Genomic DNA, 16,005 nt, shown 5'->3' on the forward strand with positions numbered 1-16,005 from the left:
ATATGCACTGGTCAAATTCAGTGAAAATACACTTAAGATTTGTGCAATTTCAATGAATGTGTATTTTACCTTAAAAGAAACAAAATGCAAACAAATTTTGAAGTTTGGCTAGTGATTTGCAAATGTGTAGTGATGAGTATATGAATGTCTATGATCTAGTCTAAAATTTATAAAAAAATATTGATGGATGGTTAGAGGGAAGGAACGATGGATAGACTATGATAGAATTAGCATAATAAAGTATTAAAGGAACAATCTACATAGTGAGTATATTGGTGTTGACTGTAAAATTCCTAAACTTTTCTGTATGTTTGAAAATTTTTATAAAGTGTTTGAGAGAAAACTTAAAGACAATATATGTATGATGAAGATGGAATTGACAGAAGATAATAAAAATGAGAGTGATGAGAAAATAACAGTATCTTAGACTTAATAGGATCATTCTTTTAGAACTTAATCTGTTCATACTTAGAGGAATTTCCATATTGAGTCATTAACAAATTGCTGTATCCTTTAGCTGAAAGTTTGAGTAAATATATGGAAAAAAAAGAAAAACCCCTGTTCTGTGACATGCTTTGTTACATTTGTCAGTAAATAAAAAAGATGAAGTTTATCATAGCAGATTTTAATAGTATTCCCTTATACAAGAAGCAGCTTTTAGTGTTTTATTTTATTCTATACATACAAAAATTTTTCATACCTATTTTTAGTCATCACTAAAACATGCTTTCCCAGCATCTGTTGTTTGTGTGGTACACACTCAACAAGTGTCAAAGTGTGTATATAATCTTTTCTAATGATGGAGTGTCCATTGCAAGTGAAAACTCAAAACAAATGAAAAACTCTTAAGCAAATAGTAAAGTGAAGTCTAAGGATCCATTAATGTGATTTTACATCACATAAGGAAATGCTGAAGCTAATGTAAAATGAATGTGCTCAGCTTATTCTAAACAGAGTTAATACTGAAATAATCTTACAGTTGTCTTTTATGTGTCTTTCCGCAGCTTATATCTTTGAAAATATTTTGTTTTCAAAGTTCATAGTTGTAGAGGATAAAAGTCTCTCATAAAACATTATATGCATACTGTTAGGTCATTTAATTTCATTTACATAATTAAGCGAATAGATTATAGCTTTTGTTACTAAAGGGCTCCATCATTTCTTTCAGGCCATTTCATATAATCAGTTAAGAAGTCTCTATTGATACAGGCAGAGAATTTATTGGCTTTTGATTATAATTCAGCCAACTCTCAATTATTATGAGTATCAGGAAGAAGTCTTTACCACTTCAAAAGCAATGGAAATCTCGAAGATATACAAAGACTCAGGATTTATTAAGAACCTCAAATTACTAGATAAGCTCTATTCTTTTATAAACCAATTTCTCTGTAACTTATTTTAATAATATTGTCACAGTAGAAAATATGTTTAAAAATAGAATTGTGAAGAAAAGAAATTTTGTTTTTCCATATCGTGGCCAAGGGTATTCAAACCAGTTCCAATCAATTCATAAATAACTTCTAAAATAACTTAGATATTCTTTGTTAGGTTGGCTCCCACTACTCATGACACAAAAAGTGGGCAAAGCAAGAAGGAGCCCAACACCTGGATATTCTCCCCTTAAATAAATGAGAGTTGACTGCAGTTACTTACAGGCTGTGGGTCAAATCCTATCTGTCCAGTTAGCTCTGCTATCTCCTTTTCATGGTAATCATCCAGTTCAAGAGGGTTCATGGGCCCCAGACCTTAATGGAAACACTGTCTTATTATTTTGGTAAAGTAAATAAAAAATGAGAATTAAATTACCCTTTAGAGGAAAACTTACCCATTCCCTTTGTAATACAATTAGAACTAATAAAATGAAAATAACTTCTCAACTATCCATTAAGAGATGGATAGCTCTATTAGTACTTAGATTGAGAAATGGGAAAACGTTAGAAGTTGAAAACTTGTGATGGTATTCATTAAATACTCCAATTTTGTTCTAATTTTTACTTGTATTAACACGAACTCATACCTGTAAAATCATGAGTATATGAAGTGATCCAGTGGGACTTCTCAAGATTTCTTTGTATGTTGGCTTCTTTTACAGAGTTAAGAGAATCCCATGAATTTAAAGAAGTGTTTGGAACATAGGTCTTAGGAGGTTTTGGGTAGAATATTGGCTTATTTTTCTCAGCACATTTAGGAAACTAGAATATAAACATAAAGATTATTGCTGTTGAGGTCATCTAGTAGAATAAGGGCTGATTCACTGTCCCAGCAAGAGAAGGATAAAGGAAATACTAAGATGAAGTAAGACATTTTTCTTCTTCATCAATTACTAATATTCAAAGCAGGCTGTAACTATAACCATACTTAGAATTAAACACAATAGTTCCTCAAAGAAATGGTAAAATCTTTTCTAAATGTCTCTGATAACATACTGGAGAACTGTCCCTGAATACTCTACCTATAGTGAAATTTTATTAGAGATACAATTTTTTTTTTTTTTTTGGTACTGAGGTTTGACCCAGGGCCTCACACTTGCTAGGCAGGTCCTCTACCACTTGAGGCACTCTGCCAGCCCTTTTTTGTGTTTGTTATTTTTAAGTTAGGATCTGGTGAACTACTTGGCCAGGATGGCTTTGAACCAAGAGCCTCCTGATCTCTGCCTCCTGAATAGCTAGGATTACAGATCTTAGCCACCAGCACCTAGCCTAGAAATACCTTTCCTGCCCTCCCTGAAATGAAACCCTATGATGTCGTTCATGAATTTCTGATGAAGCTGAAGTCACTCAAACACAATTTTCATTCTTCAAATATAACTATTTTGTAATAGAATGCATGTAAACATGAAGAATGAGTTTCATTGCAGTCTTTTAGTTACCTAACAATTCACTTTTTCTGAGACTGATGATAGTAAATATTTCCTGAGCAACTATATGTATGCACCAATGGTAGGAAATAAGGATGGATCAGAAACAGATTCTGGGGAGGGTTTGGCGGGGGAGAGGTGGTGCAAACAATGTATTCACATGTGAGTAAATGTAAGAACAATAAAATAAAGTTAAAAAAAAAAAAGAAAGAAACAGATTCTACCATCCAGGAGCATCCTGGCTTGTAGAGGAGAGATGGTATGAACATAAATGACTATAAAAGAGGTTAAGACAAAATTGTTTGGAAGTTCACAGGAGGGAGAGATTGATTCCAACTAAATGGAGAAGTAGGGCTGGGAGTGGAGCAAGAAGAAAGAAGAGTCCATGTTATGTCATACCACAGGAACTGGGCCTTATATGGTAATACAGAGAGGTGGAGAATAAAGAACAGTAGAAGCAGATGCATGGATACTAACACATCTTGAATATTGTGCTACTTGTACTCACAGCCATGCCTACCCTTAACATCTTCAGAGCCTAGTCTAAAGTACAAATGGAAGCCTATATTCCATTTGTCTAATTAGTATAATTTAAATCAAACAAACTGACAAAATATGTTCTATTTTTCTACTTTGACACAAAACCTTTGTAACAACCTGGAAAGTCAGGTTCAAGTTTAGACTTCTTTGGCCACTATGAGTTCTGCTCTCAGAAAGAGCCAGCTGCTGCCCCTGGCCTCAGTTCCCCTTATTGCTCTCATCTATCTGCTCTAAACTCTCATCACCCCCATTTCCAACCAACAGCATCCATGGCCATCTTTATGGCCTGCTACAGACTTGGCAACACCGTTAACCCTAGGGAGAATAGACCTGAGGAAGGGTCCCTAGGATGCCCAAAGACTGTGTTCAAAGCCATTTGGATAGAGAATTCTGTGGTCCAAGATCATGGTAATGTGGAGTGGGAAACAGGCGCTCCATATGGATAGATCCTTTTGACCCATAAAGTTCCTGCTTCACAGGGAGGGGTACCTCAAGAGTAGGGCCAGAGAAGGGCCCTCTAAAATTCCTAGGCCTAAAGGTGATACCCACTTTACATAAGTAGTATACTCATGGTAAAGGGCATTTGGAAATCTGTCTCAACAAGTATTAAATAGCTACCCTCTACACATTAACAAATATATGGGTTGCTTATTCAGGGGTAAAGAAAGCCTTCTTTGTTCCCCTATCTCTTTCATTATTTGAAGAGTCAGCTTACTTGAAATAAGGATTTTTTTCAAATACTGTTATAATGGGTTGGATTAATCTTGCACCTTACACTGGTCACCTACTGAAATGCAGTCTAGGGCACAGGAAAAAAAAATGGAAATGTGAAATTTAGTGTAGCCTACACTGTCTTGAGAAGGGAAACATTTAAGAGCCAGGAAACATTTGAGAGTGGGGAGCTGGTCAATTTTTAGTATGTTATGGTGATGTTATTCTTAGAGGCTAGTGAGAAAGGAGCTGGTGGCAATCATCCACATAGTAGGTGTTTACTGGTGAAGTATACTATGACCAGGGTGAGTCTGTGTCTCACATAGATGGTAAGTACAAGGCAAGAAGGAAGTCTAGTTCCTGACATGTTAGTTTCTGGTGGTACTCCAGTCTGTAAAGGAGTGATGTTAATTGTTTTCAATTTGGAATACATTCATAGAGGAACAGTGTTATATAAGTTGTGGTTACGTTTCCAGCATAGCCCATGGAAGCTCAATATTAATACATGTAGTTCAATATTAATAAACACTGCATGCAAAACTATATGCAAAGTTCTGAGGGCTCTGTGCTAAGCATAGATCACCACAAATCACTAAAATATCAGAAAAATCATACAGCTGTCATGTATTAAATGAAATTTAAGAATAATTATTTTTGTTTTGTTTTAGTCTTGAATGATGGGGTTTACCCAGGTTTAACAGGAGAGCAAAAAGGCTCATTCTGGAGACCATATTGCCCTTTGGAGAGAATTTAGCATTTGGACACTAGTTCTTTGTTGTATCCCATTTCACTTATAATTATATTGTATTAGCACCATTTTTACACTAAGAAGTTATGATTAGCAACTTTGTTCATTTACATATGGAATGAAGAGAAAGACAGAGGGAGAAGAGACTGGCATCAATTTAGGATGTAGGAAGAAAGGGCTGAGGGAGTAGAGTATGCAGGATTGGGAAGATCACTGCCTGAGATGGAGTGAGGGAAATGAGGGTGTGAGATGGGAGATGGGGAGCATGGGTGGTGGGAAAAGTGAGTGTGCCTGTATGTTTTCCATTTGGATACCCTGGGGGGTCACTGGGATTGAGCAGCAGGAGAGGTGGCAGCAATGGAGAGGTTCACTGTGAGTATCCACTTATTTGATGACACTTTTTCTAAGGAGGTGCTCACATGCTCACCAAATTCATTATGGCCATTTGAGGATAAGTTTGGTTTAAGAATGCTGTCATGGAGAGATAACTCATTCTCAGGAATGAGGATGCTAGGAATGATGAATGTTTTAGACAGGAACAATGGCTCAACTCCTTTGTAGGGTAATAGAAGTGAGCTATCTTTCAAAGAGAGGCCAAGGATCTATCCAGATATTTAGGTTTAAGGAAAAATAGGTTGTAATGAACTTTGTGTTAATAAATAGGCTCAGCTAGGCTTTGAAAAATTTTTTTTAAAGCATTTAAAATAGTCTAAGGTTAGGGAAGTTTATTGTACCTGCCTCTAGGATTACATCTTATCTTACTGAAAAGATGATTAAGGTAGATTTCATCCTAAAGATTATTTTCATATCACAAAAGCTAAGACCAATACCCCTGTTCTTGAGAAATAGAGTGAAAGTCTTCATCTACTTCAGCAAATAATGATATAAATAGCCCAGAAGAGTCAAATATTAAAACCTATTTTTGTTTGCCAAAAATAAAAGGAAAAGGAATGTATGATTGGCTGGTAATGATTCAGATGGTCAGTGAGAAAAGATCTCACTGAAGAGAGTGGTAGTCAGAGAATGGCATCTATATAAAGTAGATGTGGTAGAAAGTTGAGGACAGTGGTCTGTATGGAGTGTAGTGGAGAAAAATGGGCCAGGCCAAAAACAAAACCAAAGGGCAGCCCTGGCTCTGGGTGGGAAAGAGGTACCTAGAGCTCTGTGAATCTTGAAGGTACAGGCTTCATACATGTGAAAGCATAAGGGCAAAATGACAAAATAGTCTGTTAAAATTAAACCCCAGCACTTAAATCTTAAAAGGTTAAATGCTCTTATTTGGAATAGTCTACTTTCCAAAATTATCCATTTTTAAATGATGCTAGATAAACAGGATATTATTATTATGTTTTTTTCTTTTATTATTCATATGTGCATACAAGGCTTGGTTCATTTCTCCCCCCTGCCCCCACCCCCTCCCTTACCACCCACTCCACCCCCTCCCTCTCCACCCCACCCCCTCAATACTCAGCAGAAACTATTTTGCCCTTATTTCTAATTTTGTTGTAGAGAGAGTATAAGCAATAACAGGAAGGGACAAGGGTTTTTTTGCTGGTTGAGATAAGGATAGCTATACAGGGTATTGACTCACATTGATTTCCTGTGCGTGGGTGTTACCTTCTAGGTTAATTCTTTTTGATCCAACCTTTTCTCTAGTACCTGTTCCCCTTTTCCTATTGGCCTCAGTTGCATTTAAGGTATCTGCTTTAGTTTCTCTGCGTTAAGGGCAACAAATGCTAGCTAATTTTTTAGGTTTCTTACCTATCCTCACCCCTTCCTTGTGTGCTCTCGCTTTTATCATGTGCTCATAGTCTAATCCCATTGTTGTGTTTGCCCTTGATCTAATGTCCACATATGAGGGAGAACATACGATTTTTGGTCTTTTGGGCCAGGCTAACCTCACTCAGAATGATGTTCTCCAATTCCATCCATTTACCAGCGAATGATAACATTTCATTCTTCTTCATGGCTGCATAAAATTCCATTGTGTATAGATACCACATTTTCTTAATCCAGTTGTCAGTGGTGGGACATCTTGGCTGTTTCCATAACTTGGCTATTGTGAATAGTGCCGCAATAAACATGGGTGTGCAGGTGCCTCTGGAGTAACCTGTGTCACAGTCTTTTGGGTATATCCCCAAGAGTGGTATTACTGGATCAAATGGTAGATCGATGTCTAGCTTTTTAAGTAGCCTCCAAATTTTTTTCCAGAGTGGTTGTACTAGTCTATATCCCCACCAACAGTGTAAGAGGGTTTCTTTTTCCCCGCATCCTCGCCAACACCTGTTGGTGGTGGTTCAACAGGATATTATAAATCACTAGAGTAATAATGCTGCAGCAACTAATATTTTTTGAACTTACAATGCACTGATATTGTGCTGGGGGTTTTTACATGCATTTCTTCATCAGGACAGCCCTAACAAGTGGATTTTATTATAATTCCTGTTTTATCTATTAGGATATTGAGGTATTAAAGGATTAAGTATATTATCCAAGTAATAGAGGTGGTAAGTTTTAGAGCCAGGGGCTGATCCAATTTAAAATTCACCCTCTTTACTAACATATATATATATGTTTAAAAATACATACATGTAATATATAAATAATATATATAATATATGTATATACAAACTGGGGTTTAAACTCAGGGCCTACACCTTGAGCCACTCCACCAGCCCTTTTTTGTGCTGGATATTTTCGAGATAGGTCTCAAGAACTATTTGCCTGGGTTGGCTTTGAATTATTATCCTCCTGATCAGCTAGGATTACAGGTATGAGTCACCAGTGCCTGGCTTCTTTACTAATATTTTATTCATATTTTCTTATTAGCTTAGATGGAAAATATTAAATACAGTTCCTGGAGTTTTCTCTTTTGTACCTAGGTAACAAATGTTATTAACTGATTATCAGATCATTGTGATCCTTCTTCCTTCTTTGGGTATGAGGTGGAATAGGAGAAGAGAGAAGACTATTAGTCTGTAAATATGAGTTACAAGTTCTTGACCAAGCATTCTTGCTATGGGTCCTACCCTGAGAGAATGGTTTAATGGATATGGGGTATCCATAAAAACCCATGGAACCTGGGTTTTTAAAAGCACCCCAAGTGATGTGTAGCTGAGGTTTGAGAGTACTGTTTTAGCAATAAGAAAGAAAGATCAATTATATGCATATATATGTGTATTTTATATATATATGTGTATATATATAAGTCCTTCTTTAACAAAAATAAAATACTTCAGAGAAAGTTGAAGAGTCTTTGATGACTCTCCCCAACCAAATGGTAAAAGGCAGGTGAACAGGAGGATAGTACAAGGTATAATCCTAAAATATGAAATAAAAACATAAAAAATAAAAATAATGAGCCATGAGGTACTGAGCTATCTAGCTCAGTATCAATTTTTATTTCTTTGTGCAATGCAACACTTGATGAGGGATGAGTCAGAAGAATGACTGAAAAGTTGAAAAAATAAAGCCAGTTAGAGCATAAAAGACCACGAATAGCCAAGGCAATACTGAGTAAAAAGAGCAACGCTGGAGGTATCACAATACCCGACTTCAAACTATACTACAGAGCCATAGGAATAAAAACAGCATGGTACTGGCACAAAAACAGACACGAAGAGTGGAACAGAATAAAGGACCCAGATATGAATCCACACAACTATGCTCACCTACGCTTCAACAAAGGTGCCAAAAACATATGATGGAGAAAACATAGCCTCTAAAACAAATGTTGCTGGAAAAAGTGGTTATCTGCCTGCAGAAAACTGAAACTAGATCCATGCCTATCATCCTGTACTAGTATCAACTCTAGTCAATTAGGACTTTAATATCAGAACTGAAACCTTAAAGCTAGTACAGGAAAGAGCAGGGAGTACACTGGAAGCAATAAGTATAGGCAAGAACTTCCTCAGCAGAACTCAAGTGGCTCAGCAACTAAGAGAAAGGATGGACAAATGGGACTACATGAAATTAAACAGCTTCTACACAACAAAAGAAATGGTCTCTAAACTGAAGAGGCCACCCACAGAATGGGAGAAAATCTTTGCTAGCTATACATCAGAAAAGGGACTGATGACCAGAATTTACAGGGAGCTGAAAAAACTAAACTCCCCCCAAATCAATGACCCAATAAAGAAATGGACAACTGAACTAAATAGAACTTTTTCAAAGGAAGAAGTCCAAATGGCTAAAAAACACATGGAAAAATGCTCAGCATCTGTGGTCATAAGAGAAATGCAAATCAAAACCACACTAAGATTCCACCTCACTCCTGCTACAATAGCTACCATCAAGAACACAACCAACAACAAATGTTGCCGAGGATATGGGGAAAAATAAACCCTCATACACTGCTGGTGGGAATGTAAGCTAGTACAACCACTATAGAAAACAATATGGAGGTTTCTTAAAAAATTAAAAATAGATCTGCCATGTGATCCAGCAATACCACTCTTAGGGATATACCCGAAGAAATGCGACTCAGGTTACTACAAAGGTACCCTCACAACCATGTTTATTGCAGCACTATTCACAATAGCCAAGTTATGGAAACAGCCAAGATGCCTCATTAGCGACAAGTGGTATTTATACAGAATGGAATTTTACTCAGCCACAAAGAAGAATGAAATTTTGTTATTCACAAGTACATGGATGGAACTGGAGAACATCATCTTAAGAGAAGTTAGTCAGGCTCAGAAGGCCAAAAATTGCATGTTGTCCCTTATATACAGATTATAGATCTAAAACAAATGCAGTAATATTGGACACAGGTCACACACTAAAGGGAGACTGAGCATGGGAGGAACAGGGCAAGGGAAGGAAACCAAAAACTTGAATGTGGTTGATGTGCTCACTGTATAGAAACGAATATAGTAATCTTACACTGGCAGAGGCCACTATGGGAAGGGAACTAGGAAGTAGTGAAGAGGTCTGGTAGAGATGAACCAATTTGGGTTGTAATACACATGTGCATGGAAACAACACAAGGAATATCTCTGTATAGTTATCTTTATCTCAAACTAGCAAAAACGCCATGTTTTTCATATTTTTTATGTTTTTTCTTTTCCAAAGTTGGAGAATAAGGACAGAATAGGTTCTGCACGGAGGCGCAGGGGAGGAGTGGGGAGGTGGCCCAAATAATGTATACACATGTAAAAAAAAAATATATATATATATTTTAAAAATATACATTTAAGTAAAGACAGAACAGATTAACAAAGTGGGATTCTTTGATTAGACGAAGAATCAAATAAAGCCAAAAATATTTAGAAAGCACTGTAGGGAATGTGCACATAAAATATTCTGTTCTCCATTTCATCCAACTTCTACACAATATACATTCTTCTCAGCAGCCCATGGAACCTTCTCCAAAATAGATCATATCCTAGGGCACAAAGCAAGCCTCAGCAAATATAAGAAAATAGAAATTATACCATGCATACTATCTGATCACAATGCAGTAAAACTAGAACTCAACAACAAAAGTAAAGACAAAAAACATGCAAACAGCTGGAAATTAAATAACTCATTACTTAATGAACAATGGATCATTGATGAAATAAAAGAGGAAATTAAAAGGTTCCTGGAAGTCAATGAAAATGAAAACACAACCTACCGGAACCTATGGGACACAGCAAAGGCAGTCCTGAGAGGAAAGTTTATAGCCACAAGTGCATATATTAAAAAGACTGAAAGATCCCAAATCAATGACCTAATGATACATCTCAAACTCCTAGAAAAACAAGAACAAGCAAATCCCAAAACAAATAGAAGGAAAGAAATAATAAAAATAAGAGCTGAAATCAACGAAACAGAAACCAAAAAAACCATACAAAGAATTAATGAAACAAAAAGTTGGTTCTTTGAAAAAATAAACAAGATCAACAGATCCCTGGCAAACGTGACTAAAATGAGGAGAGAAAAAACCCAAATTAGTAGAATCAGGAATGCAAAAAGGGAGATAACAACAAACACCATGGAAGTCCAGGAAATCATCAGAGACTACTTTGAGAACCCATATTCAAATAAATTGAAAATCTTAAAGAAATGGACAGATTTCTAGATACATATGATCATCCAAAACTGAACCAAGAGGAAATTAATCACCTGAATAGATCTATAACAAAACGAAATTGAAGCAGCAATCAAGAGTCTCCCCAAAAAGAAAAGTCCAGGACCTGATGGATTCTCTGCTGAATTCTATCAGACCTTTAAAGAAGAATTAATACCAACCCTCCTTAAACTGTTCCACGAAATAGAAAGGGAAGGAAAACTGCCACGCACATTTTATGAAGCCAGTATTACACTTATCCCAAAACCAGGCAAAGACACCTCCAAAAAGGAGAACTATAGGCCAATCTCCTTAATGAACACTGATGCAAAAATCCTCAACAAAATAATGGCAAACCAAATTCAACAACACATCAAAAAGATTATTCACCACGACCAAGTAGGCTTCATCCCAGGGATGCAGGAGTGGTTCAACATACGAAAATCAATAAACATAATAAACCCCATTAACAGAAGCAAAGACAAAAACCACTTGATCATCTCAATAGATGCAGAAAAAGCCTTTGATAAGATCCAACACCATTTCATGATAAAAGCTCTAAGAAAACTAGGAACAGAAGGAAAGTACCTCAACATTATAAAAGCTATATATGACAAACCTACAGCCAGCATTATACTTAATGGAGAAAAACTGAAACCATTCCCTCTAAAATCAGGAACTAGACAAGGATGCCCACTATCTCCACTCCTATTCAACATAGTACTGGAATTCCTAGCCAGAGCAATTAGGCAAGAAGAAGGAATAAAAGGAATACAAATAGGTAAAGAAACTGTCAAAATATCCCTATTTGCAGATGACATGATCCTATACCTTAAAGACCCAAAAAACTCTACTCAGAAGCTCCTAGACACCATCAATAGCTACAGCAAGGTAGCAGGATATAAAATCAACATAGAAAAATCATTAGCATTTCTATACACTAATAATTAACAAACTGAAAAAGAATGTATGAAAACAATTCCATTTACAATAGCCTCAAAAAAAAAATCAAATACCTAGGTGTAAACCTAACAAAAGATGTGAATGACCTCTACAAGGAAAACTATAAACTTCTGAAGAGATTAAGGAAGACTACAGAAAGTAGAGAGATCTCCCATGCTCATGGATTGGTAGAATCAACATAGTAAAAATATCTATACTCCCAAAAGTAATCTACATGTTTAATGCAACTCCCATCAAAATTCCAATGACATTCATTAAAGAGATTGAAAAATCTACCGTTAAATTTATAAAATGGAATTGAGATTATTATAAGGGTTAAGTGACATATCTAAAGTGGTTAGTGTATAGCAACTTGTTAACAAATGGTGACTACTGTTTTATTTTAGACTTGATGCAAATTACTAATAATAATTGGAATGATAATAGCTTACAAATAATTCTAAAAGATTTCTCACTCTGCATATTTGGAATCACTTGATATATTATGAATTATAAGAACAGGGTTAGCAGAACACAAACTGTGTAAAACACAGTCCTTCCTCACCACCTTTCTGGGAGGAGGCTTTTTTTGTTCTGTAGCTGTGGAAATGTTCTCTCCCAAAATAAATGAAATCAGCTAACAGTTGAAAAGTGTGAATCACAGTCAAAAATCTCAAATTATTCACCTAGATAGAAAATAAAACAATCCATTTTTAATAAACTTACTGGGTAAAAAAATATTTTACTTTATCTGAAACACACATTTTGAAATATACTTACATCATAATAAACACCTTGACCTGGCCAAGTCAATGCCTTCTTCTTTGAATCCATGGGAAAGTCAAGCAGTTCATATCTGTAAGGGTTACCTGAAAATATCAGGAAAAGCACTGTTATCCTGAATAAATAAGAACTTTTAGCTAGTGGATTTTATGGATACAATAAAAAGAAACAAAATAATTTAAGTAGAGTCAAATGTTGGTGTATATTCTATCAGTACCATGATGGCAAATTTAAGCAAATTCTACCACTGAGCCCTACACAGAGCCCCTAGTCACTGCTTTTTTTTTTCTTTCAAAATTGGCCTTTGAACTCAGGGCCTCACACTTGCTAGGCAGGTGCTCTATTACTTGAGCTGCACTCTCAGCCCACAGCTTTTAAGATGCAGCCTGCTTCTGAGTCCTTTGAGCCCTTAAGTGAGCAGCATGTAGGCTGCAGAGAATGAAAGTGAGTTTCTAATGCTAGTGTTCTCAGAGTAACAGGGAACACTAGTGCTTAAGGAGAGAGATCCGTAGATACATAGTAAATCTTTCTGGACCTTCTTTCTGCTCTCTGGAGGCTCAGCAACACATTTTTTTACTATCTGTTTTGGCTCTTCTCTGCCTAAATATCAAGAATTTTCAAAGATGAAGTTAGTACCTATTTGCCAAAAAGGTACTGAACAAGCGAGCATTTAAACAATATGACTTTTTGTACATAATTTGATAAGCTTTACCAAGTATGGCATGGCTTACTCTGGTCTAGTTTCAAGTTAAAGAATGCTTTGAACACCCATTTTCATATATAACAACAAAGGGTGGCATTTACTGAACATTTACTGTGTGCCAGTGATTGTCCTGAGTGTTGTATACACCATTACATGTACTTTCAAATCATAACTATGAGAAAGGTACAGTTCCCATTTGAGTGAATGAAGAAACTGAGGCAGAGATAAGCAATTTGTTCAAGGTCACACAGCTACACACAGCTAGTAGGTAGAATTCAAACTCAGGCACTCTGGTTCTAGAGGCTACACTCTTAACCTACATGCTACATTTGTAATAAAAAAAGTTAAAAGAAGTGGAAGAGTAGAAACCTAATGCAGACTAGTTCCTGGAAAGATCTTTTTTATAAAGATTGCTAAAGCGTACTCACTTTTTAAAATTCCCTAAGAGTCACTGGTCAGTGAGAAGTAGTTGCTGACAAGAGCAACTTGCCTCTTCACTCCTTTGTCTACAACTTACACTGATAGGTGCTTTATGAATTTAACACGTTTCTGTGATTTACTGCAAGCTATGCACTAAGTATAATTAAAGAAATTATCTAATTCAGGGTTGAAAATAAGGAATTTACTTGGATAATTTCCCCAACAAGAACATAAAAATCTCAGTTGTTTAGATATCACATCTTGGAGGTTTTTTGCATAGTATACCCTCAGTTTGCTCCCCCTACTATTACTAGGCACAGCACTTGACACCAAATAGTCACCGTATTTGACACAGCTTACACTGCTTTTTATCAGTGCTGTCAGGCCCGAGGTAATGGAAAAGTTCAACATGGTGCATACACACTGGAGTCAGTATATGATAGCAGAGTAATAAAGATAGTAACAGCTAACATTTACTTCTGTTTTCTAGGAAGTACTAATATTCCCATTTTACAGACTGAGAAGCAGAGGCAGAGAAGAAAATTACCCATGACAGTAATTTTCATGTGCAAGTGAAGAGCCAGAATTCTACACATGCACCCTGACTCCAGAGTCCCTGCTTTTAAGCCCTCTGCCACACACTCTCTCCAAACTGTCTGCTAACAGGGTGCGGAGGCCTATACTTCTGATGGCAGTATTCTGTCCTTGCATTTTGATCCAAATGCATATAAAGGAACTGCTTACAAGACAATTCTTGAGTCTGCCAGCTTAAATTCATTGAGAAAATATTTACCTTTGACTACCATGTGCCTTTACTGTCACCTTCAGTTACCCTTTCTCTGTATGAAATCTTTCTCCAGAGGTCACTCCTGTTTTCACTGATGTGCAGGTCTCCTCAGCAAAGACTGAAGCGTCTAGCATGCGTGAGACTCAATGCTACTGCCCTCTCTAGTGAAACACCTCTGATGAAGATAGTCCAGTGTGTGTCAAGAGATCCTGAATAAACTATTTCTATTACTTTTTTTATTTTGGTGATACTGGGGTTTGAACTCAGGCCTTATACTTGCTAGGCAGGCATTCTATCACTTGAGCCTCTCCCCCAGCCCTGTTGTGGTAGCTATTTTGAGATAGAGTCTTGTGAACTGTTTGCCCAGGGCTGGCTTCGAACTGCAATCCTCCTGATCTTTGCCTCCTGAGTAGCTAGGGTTACAAGGTGTGAGCCACTGGCCCTGGCTGTTCCTGTTATTTTGTGAGTCTTATTTCAGTAGTGAGCTTTTAATTTAACCACTACTGCTGCCCATGTTCAGACTTTGATGACTGGACCAATCATGACCCCTTGTGCTCACTGCCTTAGGATGAGATTTTTTTTTTTTTTTTGGTGGGACTGGAGTTTGAACTCAGGCCTCATGCTTTCTAGGCAGGTGCTCTTATCACTTGAGCCACACATCCAGCGTCCAGCCCCCACATCAGTGTTTTGAGTCCTTTGCACTCTTTGCTTTTTAAATTTTATTACTGAATAAACTCCAATAAGTGGACTTGATTTCAAGTCACATTTTACCTCTTGTCTTCAAAACCATTGTGTCGTAGGCTTTGGTTGGCACTGTGGGAGGAAAAGGCTGTTGGGTGCAGGCTTTAGTGCCTGTGTAGAGGTCCTTAGGCGATGTGAAGGTTGGGAACAGGGCACAGCGACACGTGTGTGTATGGTACGGGTGTTCAATTGGATATGGTAAGCAGATTTCTCTAAGATTTATTGAGCAAATAAAACAAAAACACAGAAAAGAAAGAAGTACAATGAAAAACATTAATCATTGAATATTTATTGGGACCTTTTGTTGTGGCTGATACTGTTCTAATTCTTGGGGATATCACAGTGACCCAAAGTTTTCATACTCATGGAATTAGTATTCTGTGAAATATCTACCATAAAATATATGAGCTTCTCTTAACTTTGCTACTTTTAATCAAAACTAAATTTATTTTTAAGTCATTACTAATTCTTTATCAGTGAAAAACTTTCATAACTGGATAATATAAAGTAGCTGATATAGGTATTTTATAGTTTTTTAGAAAGTCCAGGAAAAATTTCTAGGTTTTTAAATCCCTGCTTCTTGCTTTACGAGGATATAGGTAAGGGCTGGGAGAGAGGCTCAAGCAGTAGAGTACCTGCCTAGCAAGTATGAGCCCTGAGTTCACACCCCAGTACCACCAAAAAAAAAAAAAAAGAAAAACAGTGATGCTTTGTTTTATGG

At 36.7% G+C, this 16,005-nt stretch overlaps 1 protein-coding gene and 1 long non-coding RNA gene across 5 annotated transcripts in view; one reads left to right on the forward strand and one right to left on the reverse strand.

The window, feature by feature from the left end:
- Positions 1-16,005, reverse strand: part of Spmip4 (sperm microtubule inner protein 4) — a 42,664-nt gene that overhangs the window by 10,985 nt on the left and 15,674 nt on the right. For all 3 annotated transcript variants that reach the window (XM_074065168.1, XM_074065167.1, XM_020181134.2), the window contains exons 6-9: positions 15,315-15,496; positions 12,631-12,719; positions 2,018-2,192; positions 1,654-1,745 (exon numbers count right to left, since the gene is read on the reverse strand). In XM_074065168.1, the coding sequence (XP_073921269.1) occupies positions 1,654-1,745; positions 2,018-2,192; positions 12,631-12,719; positions 15,315-15,496 (538 nt within the window). The remainder of the gene's footprint in view (positions 1-1,653; positions 1,746-2,017; positions 2,193-12,630; positions 12,720-15,314; positions 15,497-16,005) is intronic.
- The window catches only part of LOC141420703 (uncharacterized), a 126,245-nt gene that overhangs the window by 9,154 nt on the left and 101,086 nt on the right, over positions 1-16,005 (forward strand). The gene's annotated exons all lie outside the window — the stretch shown is intronic.

Source organism: Castor canadensis, chromosome 2 (assembly GCF_047511655.1).
Source record: "Castor canadensis chromosome 2, mCasCan1.hap1v2, whole genome shotgun sequence".
Taxonomy (NCBI): Eukaryota; Metazoa; Chordata; class Mammalia; order Rodentia; family Castoridae; genus Castor; species Castor canadensis.